The following is a 19085-nucleotide window of genomic DNA, read 5'->3' on the forward strand; positions in this document are numbered from 1 at the left end:
CCTTTTATGAGGAAATAACATTGTGGATGGATGATGGCAGAGCGGTGGATGTGGTCTACCTTGACTTCTGCAAAGCATTTGACACAGTCTCCCACAGCATCCTCATAGCTAAATTGAGGAAGTGTGGCCTGGATGATCAGGTAGTGAGGTGGACTGCAAACTGGCTGAAGGAGAGAAGCCAGAGAGTTGTAGTCTATGGGGCGGAGTCTAGTTGGAGGCCTGTATCTAGTGGAGTGCCTCAAGGGTCAGTACTGGGACCAGTATTATTTAATATATTCATCAATGATTTAGATGAGGGAATTGAGTGTACTGTCAGCAAGTTTGCTGATGACACTAAGCTGGGAGGAGTGGCTGACACGCCAGAAGGCTGTGCTGCCATCCAGCGAGACCTGGACAGGCTGGAGAGTTGGGCAGGGAGAAACTTGATGAAATATAACAAGGGAAAGTGCAGAGTCCTGCATCTGGGCAGGAACAACCCCAGGTTCCAGTATAGGTTGGGGAACGACCTGTTAGAGAGTAGTGTAGGGGAGAGGGACCTGGGGGTCCTAGTAGATGGCAGGATGACAATGAGCCAACACTGTGCCCTTGTGGCCAAGAAGGCCAATGGCATCCTGGGGTGTATTAGAAGGGGGGTGGTCAGTAGGTCGAGAGAGGTCCTCCTTCCCCTCTACTCTGCCCTGGTGAGACCGCATCTGGAATATTGTGTCCAGTTCTGGGCCCCTCAGTTCAAGAAGGACAGGGACCTGCTGGAGAGAGTCCAGCGCAGGGCGACAAAGATGATTAAGGGAGTGGAGCATCTCCCTTATGAGGAAAGGCTGAGGGAGCTGGGTCTCTATAGTTTGGAGAAGAGGAGACTGCGGGGGGACCTTATTAGTGTATATAAATATATAAAGGGGGAGTGTCATGAGGATGGAGCCAGGCTCTTCTCAGTGGCAAACAATGATAGGACAAGGGGTAATGGGTATAAACTGGAACACAAGAGGTTCCACTTAAACTTGAGAAGAAACTTCTTCTCAGTGAGGGTGACGGAACACTGGAACAGGCTGCCCAGGGGGGTTGTGGAGTCTCCTTCTCTGGAGACATTCAAAACCCGCCTGGACACATTCCTGTGTAACCTTATCTAGGTGTTCCTGCTCTGGCAGGGGGATTGGACTAGATGATCTTTTGAGGTCCCTTCCAATCTCTAACATACTGTGATACTGTGATACTGTGACTGTTGTGAGACAACAAACCCCACACTGATCAAGTAGAAGCCTGGTAAACCAAGGGGTCCATAAATACTCTTTCAGACCAGTTCTCACAATTGTCAGAGCCAAGACCTTAGAAGTGAACAGATGCCTTGCAGGGGCTTCACCAGCCCCAGATAAGCCAAATTCCAAGAGAGGTTCCCAGCTGCAGTCACAGGCTGAGGAGCATGAAAGGAATGAATGCCTTACTATGTTCCCCACAAACCCTAACAATGGGGACGTCACAGGAACATCAGACCAATTTTGATGTTAACAGGCTTTGTGTCACATTAAAAGGGTCCATTTGCTTCAGTCCCAAGCGCTCATTTATATTTTAAAGTGCCTGCCTACACAGGCTAGATTAGAACAACCAGCTACAAACCATTACAGTAGCTAATGTAAATCCACACAGCTTCTGTTTTATGCAGGTGTACCTGCAGGTACCAGCAGCTCCCTGTCAACATATTTCTTACTGCACTCCTGTTGTTTGGCTTCTACCTGTTTCCAAATTCAATGAGTAGGCAGCAAGGAATCCACTGAGACATTTCTCTTCTTTGTTTTCTTCCACAGACAGGGTAAAAACAAGCTGATTTGTAAGTAAGTCCTTGGATGAAACTTGTCTTAACACAAAACTGCTGTGAAAGCTATGCTCCCACTGCCCTAGACATAGAATCATAGAATAGTTAGGGTTGGAAAGGACCTTGAGATCATCCAGTTCCAACACCCCTGCCATGGGCAGGGACACCCCACACTAAACCATGCCACCCAAGGCCTCATCCAACCTGGCCTTGAACACCGCCAAGGATGGAGCATTCACAACCTCCCTGGGCAACCCATTCCAGTGCCTCACCACCCTCTCAGTAAAGAATTTCTTCCTTAGATCCAATCTAAACTTCCCCTCTTCAAGTTTGAACCCATTACCCCTCGTCCTGTCACTACAGTCCCTGATGAATAGCCCCTCCCCAGCATCCTTGTAGGCCCCCTTCAGATACTGGAAGGCTGCTCCGAGGTATCCATGCAGCTTTCTCTTCTCCAGGCTGAACAGCCCCAACTTTCTCAGCCTGTTTCCATGCGGAAGGTGCTCCAGTCCCTTGATCATCCTTGTGGCCCTCCTCTGGACTTGTTCCAACAGTTCCATGTCCTTTTTATGTTGAGGACACCAGAACCGCACACAATGCTCCAAGTGAGGTCTCACGAGAGCAGAGTAAAGGGGCAGGATCACCTTCTTCAACTTTCTGGTCACGCTCCCTTTGATGCAGCCCAGGATACGGTTGCTTTCTGGGCTGCGAGCACACACTGAAGCAGCTCATGTTCATTTTCTCATCAACCAACACCCCCAAGTCCTTCTCTGCAGGGCTGCTCTGAATCTCTTCTCTGCCCAACCTGTAGCTGTGCCTGGGATTGCTCCGACCCAGGTGTAGGACCTTGCACTTGGCATGGTTAAACTTCATCAGGTTGGCATCAGCCCACCTCACAAGCGTGTCGAGCTCCCTCTGGATGGCATCCCTTCCCTCCGGCGCATCAACCGAACCACACAGCTTGGTGTCATCGGCAAACTTGCTGAGGGCGCACTCAATCCCACTGTCCATGTCACCGACAAAGATGTTGAACAAGACCAGTCCCAACACCGATCCCTGAGGGACACCACTCGTTACCGGTTTCCAGCTGGAGATCGAGCCATTGACCACAACTCTTTGCGTGCGGCCATCCACATATGCATGAGAGGCTGAAATACAGAACGTTTTGATGGGAAAGTTTTCCTTCAAATTTACAGGCTAGATGGTGTTCAGGTCCACTGTGCCAGCAGCCCTGACACTAACCCTACACACTTGGAAGCTCTCTCGTCTTCCTAAAAACCTCCCAAAATTCAGAAAAGAGGAGCTAAAAACAGGCTAAGATAGATACATCAAGCCTCATTCTACTGGCCATGGACAGTCCTAAGTACAGTATCCCTCCAAAGCACCACGGCACTTACCTCCACTGGGGATCCAAGAGGAGGAAAAGTATAATGGCTCAATAATGTCAAACCTAATTCTGAAATACAGGATTTTTCCCGTCCCAGAACCCTAGAGAAGTTAAAGGTGACCATAATTCATGCACACCATTCTAGGAGTTAAATAGCAGTTCATAAGGATAGGGGTAGACTGATGTAGAATACACGGAGGGGTGACAGGAGGGCTTCAAAACTCCTGAACATAAGAGTGTTTAGTAGGATCACTGCAAAAACCTAAGTGTGGGCATAAAACTATAAAGCCTGCAAAAGGCCTATGCTGACAGAAGACAATCCATCTCAGCATTCTTCACAAGTAACGCTGCAAGTGCTACAGCAGTCAGTATTCCTTCAGAGCTCCCGAAATCCAGTCAAACAGCTAACGTATCTCACATGTTCCTCTTGCTAAAATCTAGATTCAGCTACTCAGTCTTTCAGCAAGAATTCACTGCCTAAACATAGCTGGAAGAGGGGAATCATAAAACTGAGTTCAAACTGTACCCCTAACTGTATCCCAAACTACATGGCATATTATAAAGCACACATGTAAGCAGCAGATAGCATCTGCTTCCAGCTGAGACTGAAAGGGACCTCTGATGATCACCTACTCCAACTTCCCTGCTTAAAGCACAGTCGCCTACAGCAGGTTGTTCAGGACACTGTCCAGTTGGGGTTTGAATTCCTCCAAAAATGGAGGCCCCATAACCTATCAGCAAAGAATAGAAAATGAGAAAATAAGTTAACATGGCACACTGTGCTCGTGGTTACTTATGTACGTGCTATGGTTCACTCTCTGGTTTTTATGGACTATTCTGAAGCAACACAAATACACTAGAGGCAGGAGCTAAAAAACTCCACATCTGGATTTGTTCCAAGTGACTCAAACATGCTCTTAATGTCTATGATTACTGAAAGATTTTTGAACAAGACTTCACTGTAACCAGTGGGGGAGGGGCAGAATGTTTTAAAACATCACTACTCCCCAAACACTGCTCTAATTGAGCCAGTTAAGAGCAAGCTGCCTCATTTCCCAGGGATTATTTTGGATAATTTGGCTTCCGCTTACCTTTAAACAGCTTCCTAAATTGGACTCACTGTAGAGATCACAGGCTGCACTCATGCAGAAAAAACATACTAGTTACCCCCAAATAAGGACTTGGGTATGCAGGTGACAAGAAGCTCCCCATGACCCAGCTTCAGTGTGCACTTCAGCCCAGAACCGCCCCCCGTGTACTGGGCCACGCTCCCAGAGCCTGAGCAGCAGCTCAGGGAGGGGATCCTGCCCCTCTGCTGTGCTCTGGGGAGACCCCCCCTGCAGTCCTGATCCAGCTCTGGGGCAACAGCACAAGAGGGACGTGGAGCTGTTGGAGCGAGGCCAGAGGAGGCCATGGAGATGCTGCAAGGGCTGGAGCAGCTCTGCTCTGCAGCCAGGCTGAGAGAGCTGGGCTGGGTCAGCCTGGAGAAGAGAAGGCTCCTGAAGGAGAGACTTTAGCACAGCTCCAGTGCCTAAAGGGGCTACAGAAAACCTGGAGAGGGGCTTTGGACAAGGGGAATGGCTTTAACCTGCCAGAGGGGAGACTGAGATGAGCTCTTAGGCAGAAGCTCTTCCCTGTGAGGGTGCTGAGGCGCTGGCACAGGGTGCCCAGAGAAGCTGTGGCTGCCTCATCCCTGGCAGTGTTCAAGGCCAGGTTGGACACAGGGGCTTGGAGCAACCTGCTTTAGGGGAAGGTGTCCCTGCCTGCGGCAAGGGGTTGGAACTGGATGAGCTTTAAGGTCCCTTCCAATACAAACCATTCTGGGATTCTGTAATTCTAAAAAAAGAAACTTACAAAAATAGCTGCCTTATATTTTGCCTATTGTTTCTCAGTCAAATGTGGCTGCAGTGAAGCCGTTGACGTAGCTGAAGGTGGAAGCCAGCAGATGTTATGTTCGAACCATCAAACTGCACTCAAGAGCTGGAAGAATCTAGTGCTCACTCACACATTCCTACAATTCCTAATCAGCATGTCCTGAGCCCTTTCCATCCATCCCAGCCTGAAACTATTGCAAGGCAAATCTCACTTGTTCTCATGCAGAAAGTACAGTCTCTCAATGCAGTTTTTAAGTCAGCTACAGGCTATTGTGTGCGGCAGCTTGCCAGTGCACTATTCTCTCTTGCTGTGCCCATCATCACAGCACCCAGCATGCTCACCCCAGATAAACCACCACTTGATCAAGAAAAGACACATGAGCAGCAAGCTATTAACATGCAAATCTTCTGTAAGATCACCATCAGCTCTCCACCACTGACAAACTTATCAGTCTTGCAAAGATAAACTTTCATTTGAAGTTGGCTGGTATTTGGATTGTCACAAGGGAGGGAGACAGCTTGTCTGGACTTTACTTGTCCCAAGGCAAAACAACATTCCTTTCCTGCTAACTATGCTTCAGTCAAAGGCCAAGACTTACCATTTTCTTTTTAAGCCAATGGTGCAAATACTTGTACACCTGCCATTGCTAGAATATTACATAGTGAATATAGAAATCACCATGTAATGTTTACCTATATATATAAACCATGCAAGACAAAATGTGACATACATGCACAACTGAAAGCAACAGTTACATATAGTAACTGATAGTTTTTTAAGAAAAATTACAGGCTTCTAACAGATTACTGATGTTAAATTTCAAATAAAACTAGTTATTTTTTCCGTTATCTGAGACTCCACTTTTGACAACCTTTTGGTAGAAATCCTTCCTGAACAGAAAAAGGAGAAATTTTATAAAGGTTATGTAAAGTGCTCTGCTATCCAACTGCAGTGATTTCACAATCAGCAACAGAGACACAGCAAAACCAAAGCCCTGTGGATCTACCAAGAAACATACAGCCCCAAGACAGGCAGGAGGCTGGAGCTTGTTGTGGTCTATTGAACCCAGCAACTGCAGTTTCTCCTGGTTCCTGTGGGAAGGTCAGACCCGCTTACCACCCTCCCAGTTGTCCAGCCTGCTCAGTTCACATTACCCCCAGCCTCAGACTCCCTTTCAAGTCCATCAAGACTGTGACTCCCAAATGCACAAGACAGGCAGGAGGGTGTGAGAAACAGTTCTTTTGAGAAAAGAACCTAAAATGGAAAAGACAACAGGATTTTTTATCTTTCTGAAGAAACTTTAATTCCAAACTGATGCATAATGAATTAGGAGACTGAGCTCAGCAACTGTCATCAGAAGGGATCTGAACAAAAGGGACAAACCTCCATCCATGGAATGCTTCTAGGAGCCAGAAAATGGGAGAGGCACCTCTACAACTTCACAACTCACTATTGGTAAAGATGCCTTCAAAAAATCCTTTCATAGATCCAATGAAACTCTCCAGGAAAGTTTATTTGGAAAGCAAACACAGCGCACATGGGTGTGGGGGGGAATGCAAGGTATGGGACAAAGCTGCAACATTCTCCACCACCACAGCTCTAGGAAGATTTCTGTGGAACGCTGTGCATGGACAGGCCTAAGGCATGTAAACAAAGACTGAAAGTTGCAAGCTCAGTCCTAGCTCATACCACACTTGAGCTCCTTACCCCTTTCCCAACACAACTGGCAGCTGGCAAGATCTACTTAAGACAATGATTTACACACCCTTTCAGTATATATATATATATATATATATATAAAAAAGTGAATGATCATAAGCATTTTTCAAAATACATTCTTACAAAGAGCTGCAGGTTGAAGATATTTTGTTCTTATATTTAGCTATTGTATGCAGAAAAAGAACAGCTCTTTCAGTCTTCTCATAATGCTGGAAATTGCCAGACATGCATGTGTATACACAGAAAGTAAGGAATAAAAATAGAAGTAGCTGCCTCCTGCTGCAAGATACTCGATACACATCTATGCTTCATTAACTTCCAATGTAATATAGAAACCTGCACTGTGTTAGCTGTGTGTCATGGGGAAATTTGTGTTCACAATTAGGTTTGATATGTTCAAAGAGATTTCTCAATGCAGTTCACCAAGGTCACATTAAATTAGCCAAGTCCGTCCATTCAGTGTTTAATTGCCTGTACTGTATCGCGTATCAGAGGGAAAGTGCTAATCTCATGGGCTGTATATAAGGTAATTTTACCAATAATTGTTTAAGTACATTAAGTTTTACTTGAAAACAGATTTCTGGAATTTCAGGATGTAGCTCCTTTCTCAACAAGGGTAACAAGATTAAAAAATCAGAATTAAAGAAGGAATGAATGTTAAATTAAGATTAAACTTCAGTAGTAAAGAGTAAAATCTAAAATCCCTTTCCTTCAATTTACTTTATCACAAATTTTAATGAGGGAAACATCCTTAGTAGCCTCAGTAAGGAAACTTGTGATGCTTTAAACCAAGGATACAAGAGGACTGTTTAAAAGCTAAATCTGATGTTTCAAAAAGAAAATAGCTATTCTAATTCCAAGAGAGTTTTGGCTGTTTCCAAAAGGGGAGGGTTTCTTCCACTAGTTTATTTAAAACAGCTGTGCTCACAAAACAGCCATTCCCATTTCCTGCCCATAAAACATTCCTAACCCATTTAAAATAAAGGAGGGAGAAAAACAAGACAAAAATCTGGTGCTTGCAACTGCAGAACTAAATCCAAGTATTTATGAGGGTGTCTCACTGAACTTCCCCGCTGCAGCGCCTGCTCTCCAAAGCAATGCTAGTACGTCATTTTCCTCTTGGGGAAGCAGTCCCGATCTTTAGGTTTTAATGGGAATGCAGACGGACCCTGAATCTCCCATTTGTAAGTAATTAGAGCATAACAGAATACATTTTTGTGCTGTTTTTAGAAAAGTTGCAACTAAGGTTCTTTGAACACACAAGCCTTAACCCACGTTAAATTCACAGCAGCTACAGAGTTCTAGGCATGGTTTTATGCATGCATTTGTTTATATTGGGGTTCAGGAGTACAAACATCTGTACAAGGTCAGACACCGAGTTAACATCTCAGATGTGCACATACATACATGCATGAGTATCAGAGATCTTAAATGATTTGGCATTTAAAATACAACTACTGCAGTCCTCTTCAGGGGAGGAGGAGGGGAAACACAGGGGCAGTTCAAGTGCTTTCTAGCCTCTGTGGGTGCACAAAGTCACCCAATTCTCAATTCCTCCTTCCTCCGGCCTTACTTCAAAAAACTGTAGGCATGATTTATTTTTTTTTTTAAAGGCTCAATTTTTGGCATTCAAGATTGGCAACACTGCCAACAAAAAGGCAGTGCACAAAGCCAAGATTTTGTCTATGAAAAGCTGTATTTGAGGCTAGAGGGGCAGCTTGCTCACATTTGTCTCCTCTGAACAGGTCTGCTGCACAAGGGCAGATATGTCACCCACATCCTGTGTGAGCCCAGCACACAGAAGAAAAGAGGATTTACTGTTTTCCTAAGTTCCTCTCACTTCAATTGGTTTTTCTGGCAAGCTTGTCATAACTCGCATATGCAACAAAGTGATAGGAGGCTGGTCTCTGTTCCCACTGAAGTCTCAGAGGATCTCATCACAACTGAATTGTCAGCTGCTGGAGGAATCTTAGAAATGAGGGAAAGTAACTACTTTGACCTTGTCAGCTCTCAGTAACCTCTGCAGTTGACATGAGAGAGGTAAGTGCCTTCCTGCCCACCTGAAACTGTTTTGATCACAAAAATACCTGCAGGAAAAGACCATTATATCCTAACACAAGCAGACTGAGAAAAATCAGAAACTTTTGCCAAAACCAATGCCACGAAAATTATAGAAGTTTGGATTTAAAGTAAAATTCTTATTAAAGATAGACAAGTAAAGAAACTGCAAAACAAGACTAAAAATAAGCCCAGTGTAATACCTGAAATTGCAATCTTCTCCTTGCCATCAGGGAAAAAAAACCTCCACAAACACACAAACAAGGCCTAATAAACCTGCCATGGTAAGGGGATTTTCCAGCTTAACAAAATGTTCTGGTTTTCATGCACTTGAAGTTAACTTATTTACACTATTTAAATGCAGATTTTCTGTAGCTCTACAGTATGCTAAAGATCTCACTTTCAAATTAGGCTTACTTCTTATGTACACAGAAGACAGATTTTTACGTGACAGGATCTAATTCATCTCAAAAACCAACCAGCCATTCAAATTTAAAAACAACCATCTGTATTGTTATGAAAGACCAGAAAGCTGGCCGACAAAAGCTACAGCAGTCAGATTTATTTAAGATCACAAAGCTTAGCACTCAATTGTAACTGGGAGAAAAGAAAATCTGCGTATTTTTCTAGAGAACAAGGCCAGGACAAAGGCTTCTTAAGGGCACAAATACTTCAGAGGGTGCACAAAGGTTTGCATTTTCTTATATGTTTCATCACAATGCAGCATCTTCATTAAAACCCTCTGCGTACCAGCACAGAACATGAGGAACATCCCAGTACTGCTGAGTGACAGAATAAAAGCCATTGCCAAACGTGTAAATTGGATTTTGCAAGGAGAAACATATGAGATTGAAGCCACAAAAGTTTGAGGAGGAAAAAAAAGAATTGTGTGAAAGAATAGGTATTTGATGAAGGGCAAAATGGTGCCTTTTGTTATAGGCTAAGTCTCACATTATAGCTGTTAAATTATGTACATTTATATAAAATTTGAAAGGGACAAATGAAAATTTGAGCTGGAAATTAATAGATTAATCCCTGTTCCTCACTTCAAGAGGAATTATTTATGTGAAACATGATTACCTGATCAGAGAAAACCACAAAATAATTCTATACCAAATGCTCGAAAATGCATTCTCTATTTCCTTCCTAGCATCATACTGTTGAAAGCTTTCATTCACAGCTATTGGAAGTGCACCTTCTGCCAAGCTCTAGCAAGAACTAGTGGGCTGAGCTGGGTTACATACGTGCCACAATATTTAGCCACACTGGATATCCTAACCAAATCCCTCCCAGAAAACATACCCAGCCTTGTATGCAGAGAGTGCAAGAAAATTTCTTCGACTTTAGAGTCACCTGTTCATGCAACAGAACAAGTGCCAAACAAACATCATCCATCGATCATTTCAAACAAAAGGATTCTGAACATGGAAAGAGACTAAAATAGGATGTAACAAAATCTCTGTGCACAGGAAGCCGTGAAAGTTGCTTGATTTTGGCAGGTTAGATGGCAGTTCAAGTGTCCTTTTAGTTTGTAGCAATACTGAAGAAATAAGTTTATTCATCCATTAGATCAATACAGTTCTATGCTTTGGAAGCAGAGCTGAACTACAGGACCAGTTCTGTTCAACAGTGACAGACAGAACATGCAGAGAGTCTTCCTAATGAAGTCCATTATAATGAATTTACCATAATACTGCTTCACTGCCTATATCCAATATCCAGGCTGCATGTTAGCAGCAATTAAGCGGTGAAAACAAAAGATTTATGGAAACAAAGCAGTGTGGCATATGCCGCAGTAGAGAGCAGTACACCACAAGGCACACCATTTGTTTTAGTGAGAGCTGTGTGGGTCCCAGTGCTGCACAGCCACTCCCCAGCCCAAGTGCCAAACACAGTCGCAGCAGTGCAGAGAAACCACGACCATCCCCACACTGCACTTTTGGGCCAAACATTCCCAATTAGGCCCACGTCCACACACACAGATCCCACAGCTAAGATGTTTTCTGTGTGGATCCCTGCTTCCCTACAGCCCCAGGGGCAAACCATCCCGTTTTATGGGCAAGACAGACCACAGCTCTTGGCAGACTCTTCAGACAGGTCCCATCTACCCACTCCAAAGTGATACCTGTCTGCAGGTGAGTGGACAGATGTTGGCTTGTGGAAGCAGACTCCACTTCAGCCAGAGCAGTGACAGGAAGAGAGAAGAGGAAGGAAAACAGGAGGTGGAGGAAGTGAAAAATATGAAGAAAGTCACATTTCCGCAGCTACTACACTTAAAACTTCAGCTATTCACCAAAATGGAGGATCCTGCATTCGTTTGGATTGTAGTTTATTTATGTCACTTGCCCCTGCTAAGGTTTTGTAGATCATATTTCCAACCCACTTATATTCCTCTGTTGCTGGGTTACCAGAACTGAACAAACAATTCTCTGCAGCCTGCCAAAAGAAGAGAAAGCAAGCAAACTAACGCCTGGAGGAAGCACCACCCTCTGGAAGTCATGTTATGGCCCCACACTCCTACAGATTAGTCACAACCTCACACACAGTAGAGCAAAAGAGGAAATGGTGAATCCATTAATTCTGGGGCAGCACACAGGCCAGAAGAAATAAGTTTATTCATCCATTAGGTCAATACAGTTCTCTGCCTTGGAACCAGAGCTAAACTAGAGAACCAGTTCTGTTCAACAGTGACAGACAGGACACAGACCAAAACTGCTATTCCCACCCACTTGCCCTCCTCCTAGGGAAACCAGGTAATTTTCCAAATAATTAGAATTTTCTTTCAGATTCTAAGAAAAATGGTCCTAAATTCAAAGTACAAATTGTGCATTAACAGCCCAGAAACTAGCAAGTGCGTTCCAGCAGATGTTGAAATGGCAAGTAAGAATTGTGATTTAAATGTGGGTATCACCACAGCAGAGCTGCACAAAAACCATGTGACAAAACATTGATGACTGTAGGTTTGAGACTTTCAGTTTCCAGGCAGCATGTCTAGCACATCAGGGCTGCACAAACTTCCACTCCAGGGATGTACGAACACACAGTTGCCACTTGCAGAGCTGTGCTTATCAGAACCCCTCTAGGTTCACACAAGCCCTTAGAAATACCGCTTTGAAATAATCTTACCCTGTGGCACCTGTGGAGAGGGACTGACAGTGTGCAGAACCACAGAACAGCTCAGAGTGGAAGGGACCCTCAAAGCTCATGCAGTCCAACCCCTCTGCAGTGTGCAGGGACAGCTTCAACTACATCAGGTTGCCCAGAACTACATCCAGCCTGGCCCTGAATGTGTCCAGGGATGGATCCTCCACTTCTCTGGGCAACCTGTGACAGGATTTTATGATCCTCATTGTAAACAACTTTTTCCTCACATCCAGCCTGAATCTATTTTAGTTTAAAATAGTCACCTCTCATGCTATCACAGCAGGCCCTGATAAAAAGTCTTTCCCCATCTTTCTCATTTTAATTACTGAAAGGCTGCAATAACATCTCCACAGAGTCTTCACCAGGTTGAACAACCCCAAGTCTCTCAGCCTTTCCTCATAGGAGAGGTGTTCTATCCCTCAAGTAGTTAATCCAGTGTTTCTTCTGCCTAGACTCCCTGTCCCCTGGGGCTGACCCTGTCACCTTGTCTCTGAACACCATGGCAGCCCTCCAGCCCACATGCAGAGCCTCAGCTCTGAGCTGTCCCCATCTGGGACTGTGCACTGAATGATACCAAATGCAAGTCTCTAACAGGAACAGTTTATCTGGGTAAAGACAAAAAGTTTTGCAAGAGAGACTACATCCCACTAGAGACCACTACCATAACTGCCAGCCTGACAATAATGCTGCTGCCACAGCAGCACCCCAAGACTGCTAATTCCCAGCAGCCGATGAGATGGACCCACGCACACTGCACAGGCTGTGGGGTTTGGACTATTCAGGTAGCAGTTTAATGGTCAAGCTCAGCAGCAAGACTAGCTTGAAATACTCCTCTCATTACCTATTTGCTGCTGCTGCAACAGGTTCATTGTGATGCTGTACCTGCACACACCTGAAACCCAGATCTGGGAACTGATGTAACTCAAAAGCAAGAAGAAATCTGCTACCAAAACAAAACAAAACACCCAAACAAACAAAAAAAAAAACCCACAATAAAAAAAGAGCACAGTTCACTTTATCCTCTCCACCAGGACAGCAAACACCCAGCACTATATAGTAAATGGCACTACTGCTGCCAAACTTTTGTTTCCTGAACCTTTGGTTTAATCTAATGCAGAAAATTAGAAACAAATTATCTAATACTTGCTGGAGGGTCAGGGACAGCCTCATTCTGCGCTGAGGCACAGACAAGTATCACAAAATAGAAGTAAAACATGATGTTTCACCAAGACCCAGCTCTCAACTGAGACTACAGCAGCTTAGAGAAAACCACTACTCTGGAAACATGGGAGGTTTTAATAATTTAAGTCACCCAAATAGCTATGGCTGTTATATTACCTAAGGTGTAGGGAATTTTATCAGAAAAAGCCCAATAACAAAATTCAGCAATTTCACAAGAACATAATCAGAAATCATCACTTTAAGAATATAATTATGCAGATTTTTAAGAAAGGCAGTTTAAGCAACACTGGCAAAGAGAGTGAAGTTAGCAACATGAATCCTTACAGATTACTATTTCTAGTACAGCAGGAAAAACTGGAATGTTTAACTTCTCAGATTTTCTTTTTTTCCAAAATAATGATATGTGAGAGAAATAGCTTTTCCAAAATACAGTACTAAGGGTCTTTACCACTGCAGACATCAGATTAAATTACAGGTGGCTCTATTCTTAATGTACATCAACTATGACCTACCAAAATATAAGAAGCTTAGTTTACATGGGAGTATTTTACTTACCTCAACCAGTTTCCAGTCTGATTCTGCACTAGACACAGCAATTCTGTTCTATTCTTACATTTGAGGTGTTGGAGGTGCTAGGGTCCAAGTAACAATTGCCATTAAATCCACAAAATAGGTTCACAGAAGTATAACTATTTTCCATTAGTATGTGAAAACTCCTACCAGTTCCCCAATATCAATTTGTAATTATACTTTTCTCATTCTAGATTTACATGTGCATAACCAGAATTAAATTCTATTAAAAAAAAACCCAAACAAAAAAAAACACATACCAAAAAAAAAAAAAAGGAAAAAAAAGAAAACCACAAAAAAATAAATAATAATAAAAAAATAATAATAAAAAAAAAAACCCCACAAAAAAAACAACACCAAACACGTTTCCTTTTGTTTTAACAGCACTTAACAGCACTGGAAGGTTAGGAGTAATCTCAAATGTCATTAAGGTCCTTCCCTTTCAGCAGGAATCAATATCACACCTGAATGTTTATTAGGAGGAGGCTGCAGAGGTGTACCTGAGGCCACAGAGCTACTGAACATCATTATTTACTATGACACAATGGAAAAACAGTTAATCCAGCACCAAACTATGAGCAGAGGATTTAATCCCAGTCTGCCACTGGCTTGTTATGTGACTCTAGCCCAGCCATTTTTACCCTCTTTGCCCTTATGTTCCTACACACAAGATGACCACAGCAATACAGCAGTACAAGTGGTAAAATTGTTTTGAAATCAGATGAACGCAGTAAGGAAAAATCACTGCTATTTTTGAAGGTGCACAGTGAAAACACTAAACCAATCTGGATGATGTATCACATATCCAAGTAACTGTTACATAGTTAAGTGAATTAAGCAAATCAAAACTTCTGTCAGTGATCACAGATACTGTACACTCCACCTGAGCAGCACATTTAAATAAACAGCACAAATATTACGGCCCAGAACATGGCATAAGACACCCCACTTTGGCTTAATCAGAAACTAAGCAGGAAGTTGTTATTTGAATGTTTTCTGTCAAAGACAGCTTCCAAGTCTACCAGGAATCCTCTAAACAGAATTCAAATCATGGTATAAAGTCAATACACAATCCTTAAAGGCAAAAAAAACCCAAAAAATCACATACAAGGTCACCCTACAGATCATTGACAGCCCTCCTTATAAGCCTCCCCCTACCCCCTTAAAAACCATATATAAACTATACACATCACATTAACTGCGATGCACTGACACATGCTTTTAGACTCTAAGGACAGCCACAGCCTATTTGCATACTGTTATATTACACAACTAAGTAATTCATAATATAACACCCATGTTTTCCGAACGATTTAAATGCAAGTCTATAACCACCAATGCAACATAACTACCTAATCAGAAAGGAGCTTTGGACAGCAGCCAGTTTCATAACTGAGCTAATAGTTATCAATCTAACTGACATCTCAAAAGCAACTCAAAAGTACTGAGTGAAGCAGTACCCTATCCAAGTTAACCTTCTATGCCACATTGCCCTACAAATCATCAGGAACACAAATAACAGAACCCCCAGTCAACCAATTTTGTGGGCTGGAGCACGCAAAGAGCTGGCCCTACGTATCTTCGACAGCTCAGACAGGTCAGAAGCCCCGTAATTTACACAATTAGCACTACTGCAGACCAAGGCTCCCAAATGACTTACTAGTTGAACACAGCCTACGGAAACAACTCTTCATTACTACATTTCCTAGAAGCGAAAAAAACAGTAAAAATTATACTCATACAGTGTGATGATTTCACTCCAAGAAAGCCAGTATCTTACTCCTTTGAGTTAGGGAACACATGTATAATGCTTAATAAAAGTTTGAAATCAATTCCCTTTTACAAAAGCAAAGGTGGGACTCAAGATAACCAATATGTTTACCTGGGAACTGTTTGTATTTAAATTTAGCTCTCTCAAATCAAAATAATAGAAGAAATGCAGCACAAATTTCCATAAAAGATCTGAGATCAAGTCAGCACACAAAGCAGATAAAGGGACAAACTCAGGAGAGTCAACAATTTATCAAGGACCATGACTAAAGAGAGGCTGGTGTGGACCCTCAGTGCAAGACAGAACAGCTCCCCAGCTTCACCAGGACTTGAATTGCAAACACTGGGAATACACAGACATCTTTATAAAACAGGGTACAGATCTGAGGATGCTATCTGCACTTACCAAAGGGATAAAACTGTGGAGGTTAAGGCTATGACATTCTGCCAAAGTCAGGGATGGGAGACAGGCAGGAGAACCTGACCAGAAAGCTATGAAAGATCTGATGACTGTAGCAGAACAGCCTGTACTTTCAACAAATTATATTACAAATTTCCTAAACTGGGAGCCCATTTGCCTACAGTATGAACAGGACCATGATATGGGGTGCTTTATAACATTAAACAAATTAAAGTTTAACCAAACCTACAACAGCCAAGCAGTGCAGGAAACTTCTCTGTATGCCTGCACAACATTTGGCATAGCATGGCCTTGTGCTACTGAGGGCTCCAGATACAGTAGAAAAGAATAAATCTATAGAGACTAGAACTGCTGCATTTTAAAAGCCTGCATGAAGTCACAGTTAAGAAGCAAGAGAAGGAAAGCATTCCTGTTCTAGTCTGACATGCTACCATTAATCTCCTGCCTCCCTAAGAACAACCTCAGGTAACCCAAGGTGGAGTCCCTTTAGGTTGGAGCTTGACATGTGGCAAGTCTTGTATGCAACACTCCTCTAGCTGTGCCTGGGAAAAGCAAGAGGTTGCATAAGCAGCAAAGAAGACAAACTCCTCCTCTGAAACCATGCTTCATGCATCTGCTAAAGGTTTAAAAAAATCTAATGCAGACCAGATTCTTCTACAGCATCCCAAGAAAAACTAGAGGAGCAATGCTTTTTCTCTGTGTAGGCTAGCTAGCAGAGTCTCCAAGCTGTTCCCAGAATTGTTTGCCTCCCAGGTTTCAACTTAATTACAACAAGACATGCACACACAAAGCAAAACTTTCAAAACATTAAAAGCAAAAAGGAGTGAATCATTGCTGATCCTGCCATTTTCTTACCCCCCCTTTTTTTTTTAATAGCTTTTACAATCTTCTGAAGTGTTGCTGCCCTACAAGAACAAAAAGAAGTTGTCTTCAAGCGTTTTTCTGTGCTGAATGAGGTTCACCTCTTGATGCCATGTTTCCCATCCCACCTACCAAATGAGCTTACTAACTTTTCTTTCCTGTTAGCATAATTCTATTGCTCTCGTCTTCTTTTCAAGACTGCCTCTGTCCTTGACTTTTACATAGCATCTCTGCTACTATATGCTGCTGTAACCATGTTGGTTTCATGTGGCTTTAGTTATAGCGCTACATCAGTTCAGCTTGCATGTTTAGTTACAAATTTATAGCCGCATAATTCAAAGAAATTAACCTCTTTTGCTTATGCCTGTGTAACACAATAAAAGCAGATTAAAGCTTTATTTTCAAGACCAAAAGACACCCAGGAAGCAAAGACATTCACAGATTCAGCTGAATTTGTACAAGTCAGTTTAAAACTTTCTCTTCGAAACAGTGTATTTGGATGTTACTTCACATCCATTTCCAACTGAATGAGCTAAACTAAAGAACTATTAGATAAAATTTGCACCAGCCAAGTAAATCCAAATACATTCATCTCTTAGGCTCTATCACATCTTCTGCAATCAAGGCAAGGCCTAAATCAGTTGAAGAGCAGTACAGCATCTGCCTGCACAGAAACAATCACCGAAATAACCAAGGTACAGGCAAACAAGTTCCCATAGGCCATGCTATGTAGCAGACTGGTAAGGGCTCAGCCATGCTCTCACAAGGAGAGCTAACCATGTGTCTACAAATGCTGCGAAGTCCATTCCACTCTGAAAGGGCTCTTCCTGAGGCAGCACTGTTCAGTGTTCTAGACCTGCAGAACACCTTGCATGAGAAAAGCTTTTGTGCCAGTTGACCTAAGAAAACAGAATTTCTCCTGGCAAACCTTACTCCTCTACACAGATTAGAGCTGAAGTTTCCTTAAAACATATATGCATATATAAAACAAACAAACAAACAAACAAAAAACCACAACCAAACCAAAACAAACAGAAAACCCACCAAACAAAAAAACTCCACCACCAGGGAACTCCAGCAGAGGAAAGCTGTGGACTAAAGCCCACTAGATTATTTTTGTGGTGGTCCGCAGTAAGGAAGTTACTGACACCAACGCAGGATTCCTCCCTCCACACAAAACCCTCCAGGGGCTCCCGGTCCCGGCCCCGCCCTCTCGGAGGAACAGCCGGTGCCAGCAGCCCCCGCCGGGGAAGAGCTACACCGCTTCGCCGGGGGCGGCCGAGAGCAGCCTTGCTCTCCTGGCTGCGGCCCCAAGGCCGACCTGCCACCAAAGCCTGAGGCAAGACGGGACGGGAAGAGACACAAAAGCATTTACACGCTTCCCTCGCATATTCCCCCGGCACAACACAGGGGGTTAGAGGCAGATACACACACACGCCCCCTCTATTTTTCCACTTTCGTAGTCTGAAAATCAATTGTCTCCAAGAGCTGTCATCTTGGAGAACGGTTTGACCGCGCCGCCGGCATCAAGACTGAGGCCTGCTCTCCCTCCACCAGATTCTGCCGACAGCCCCGACTCTCCGAGTGCCCCACCACAGCCCCAGGGCCCCTCAGCCCATCCCTCCGGGCTCCACTGACGGTGACCTGCCCCGCTCCCAGCTTCCATCAGCCGCCTTCGCCTCCTTTTCCCGCAGCGGCCGGGCCCGCCTCGCAGGGCACCTGCCCCCGGGTCCCCCGCCGCCGCCTCACCTCCTTTAGCTGCTCCATCTCGGTGCGGATGGTCTCGTACTCCAGCTCCAGCTCCTCATACTGCTGCTTCAGCTGCTGCTTTTCCTCCAGTACGGCCAGCCCGTACTCCGCCGCTTGGATCTTCTCCCGGGTGGTCTCGCCCAGCTCCTGGAACAGCCGCTTGATCTCGCTCCGCAGCCACTCGGGCTCCGATTCCATCACCAGCTTGGAGTATTCTTCTTCCTCCATGGCCAACGACATGTCGACAGGGGCAGCCACCGGCTCCCAGCCGGCTCTGCCGGCGGGCGGGCGGGCGGGCGAGAAGGGGAACACGCAGCCCGTGTGCGGCTCCTAGCAGCACCGCAGCCCAAGCACAGCCATGGCGCGGCCCGCTCGGGCTGCCATCCGCGGGCGAAGCGCCCACTGAGCCGCCGCTCCCCAAGCGCCGCCGCTGCGATGCTCGCCCCAAGCGCCGACCGCAGTGAAATCATTCAAAAGGAACGGCCGGCCCGGCGCCCCGCAGCACGCTGGGAGCTGTAGTCCAGCGGCCGGCGCATTAAGCGGGG

General features: G+C 44.3%; 1 protein-coding gene across 1 annotated transcript in view; it reads right to left on the minus strand.

Moving 5' to 3' along the window:
* Positions 1-18872, minus strand: part of BICD2 (BICD cargo adaptor 2) — a gene marked incomplete at its 3' end in the record, with an annotated part of 98126 nt that extends 79254 nt beyond the window's left edge. The window contains exon 1 of the mRNA XM_080625708.1: positions 18541-18872. Within this exon, the coding sequence (XP_080481834.1) occupies positions 18541-18780 (240 nt within the window). The 5' untranslated portion in view covers positions 18781-18872. The remainder of the gene's footprint in view (positions 1-18540) is intronic.
* Positions 18873-19085: the final 213 nt, after the last annotated feature.

The sequence above is a fragment of the Psittacula echo genome (genome assembly GCF_963264785.1).
Source record: "Psittacula echo genome assembly, chromosome: 9".
Taxonomy (NCBI): domain Eukaryota; kingdom Metazoa; phylum Chordata; class Aves; order Psittaciformes; family Psittacidae; genus Psittacula; species Psittacula echo.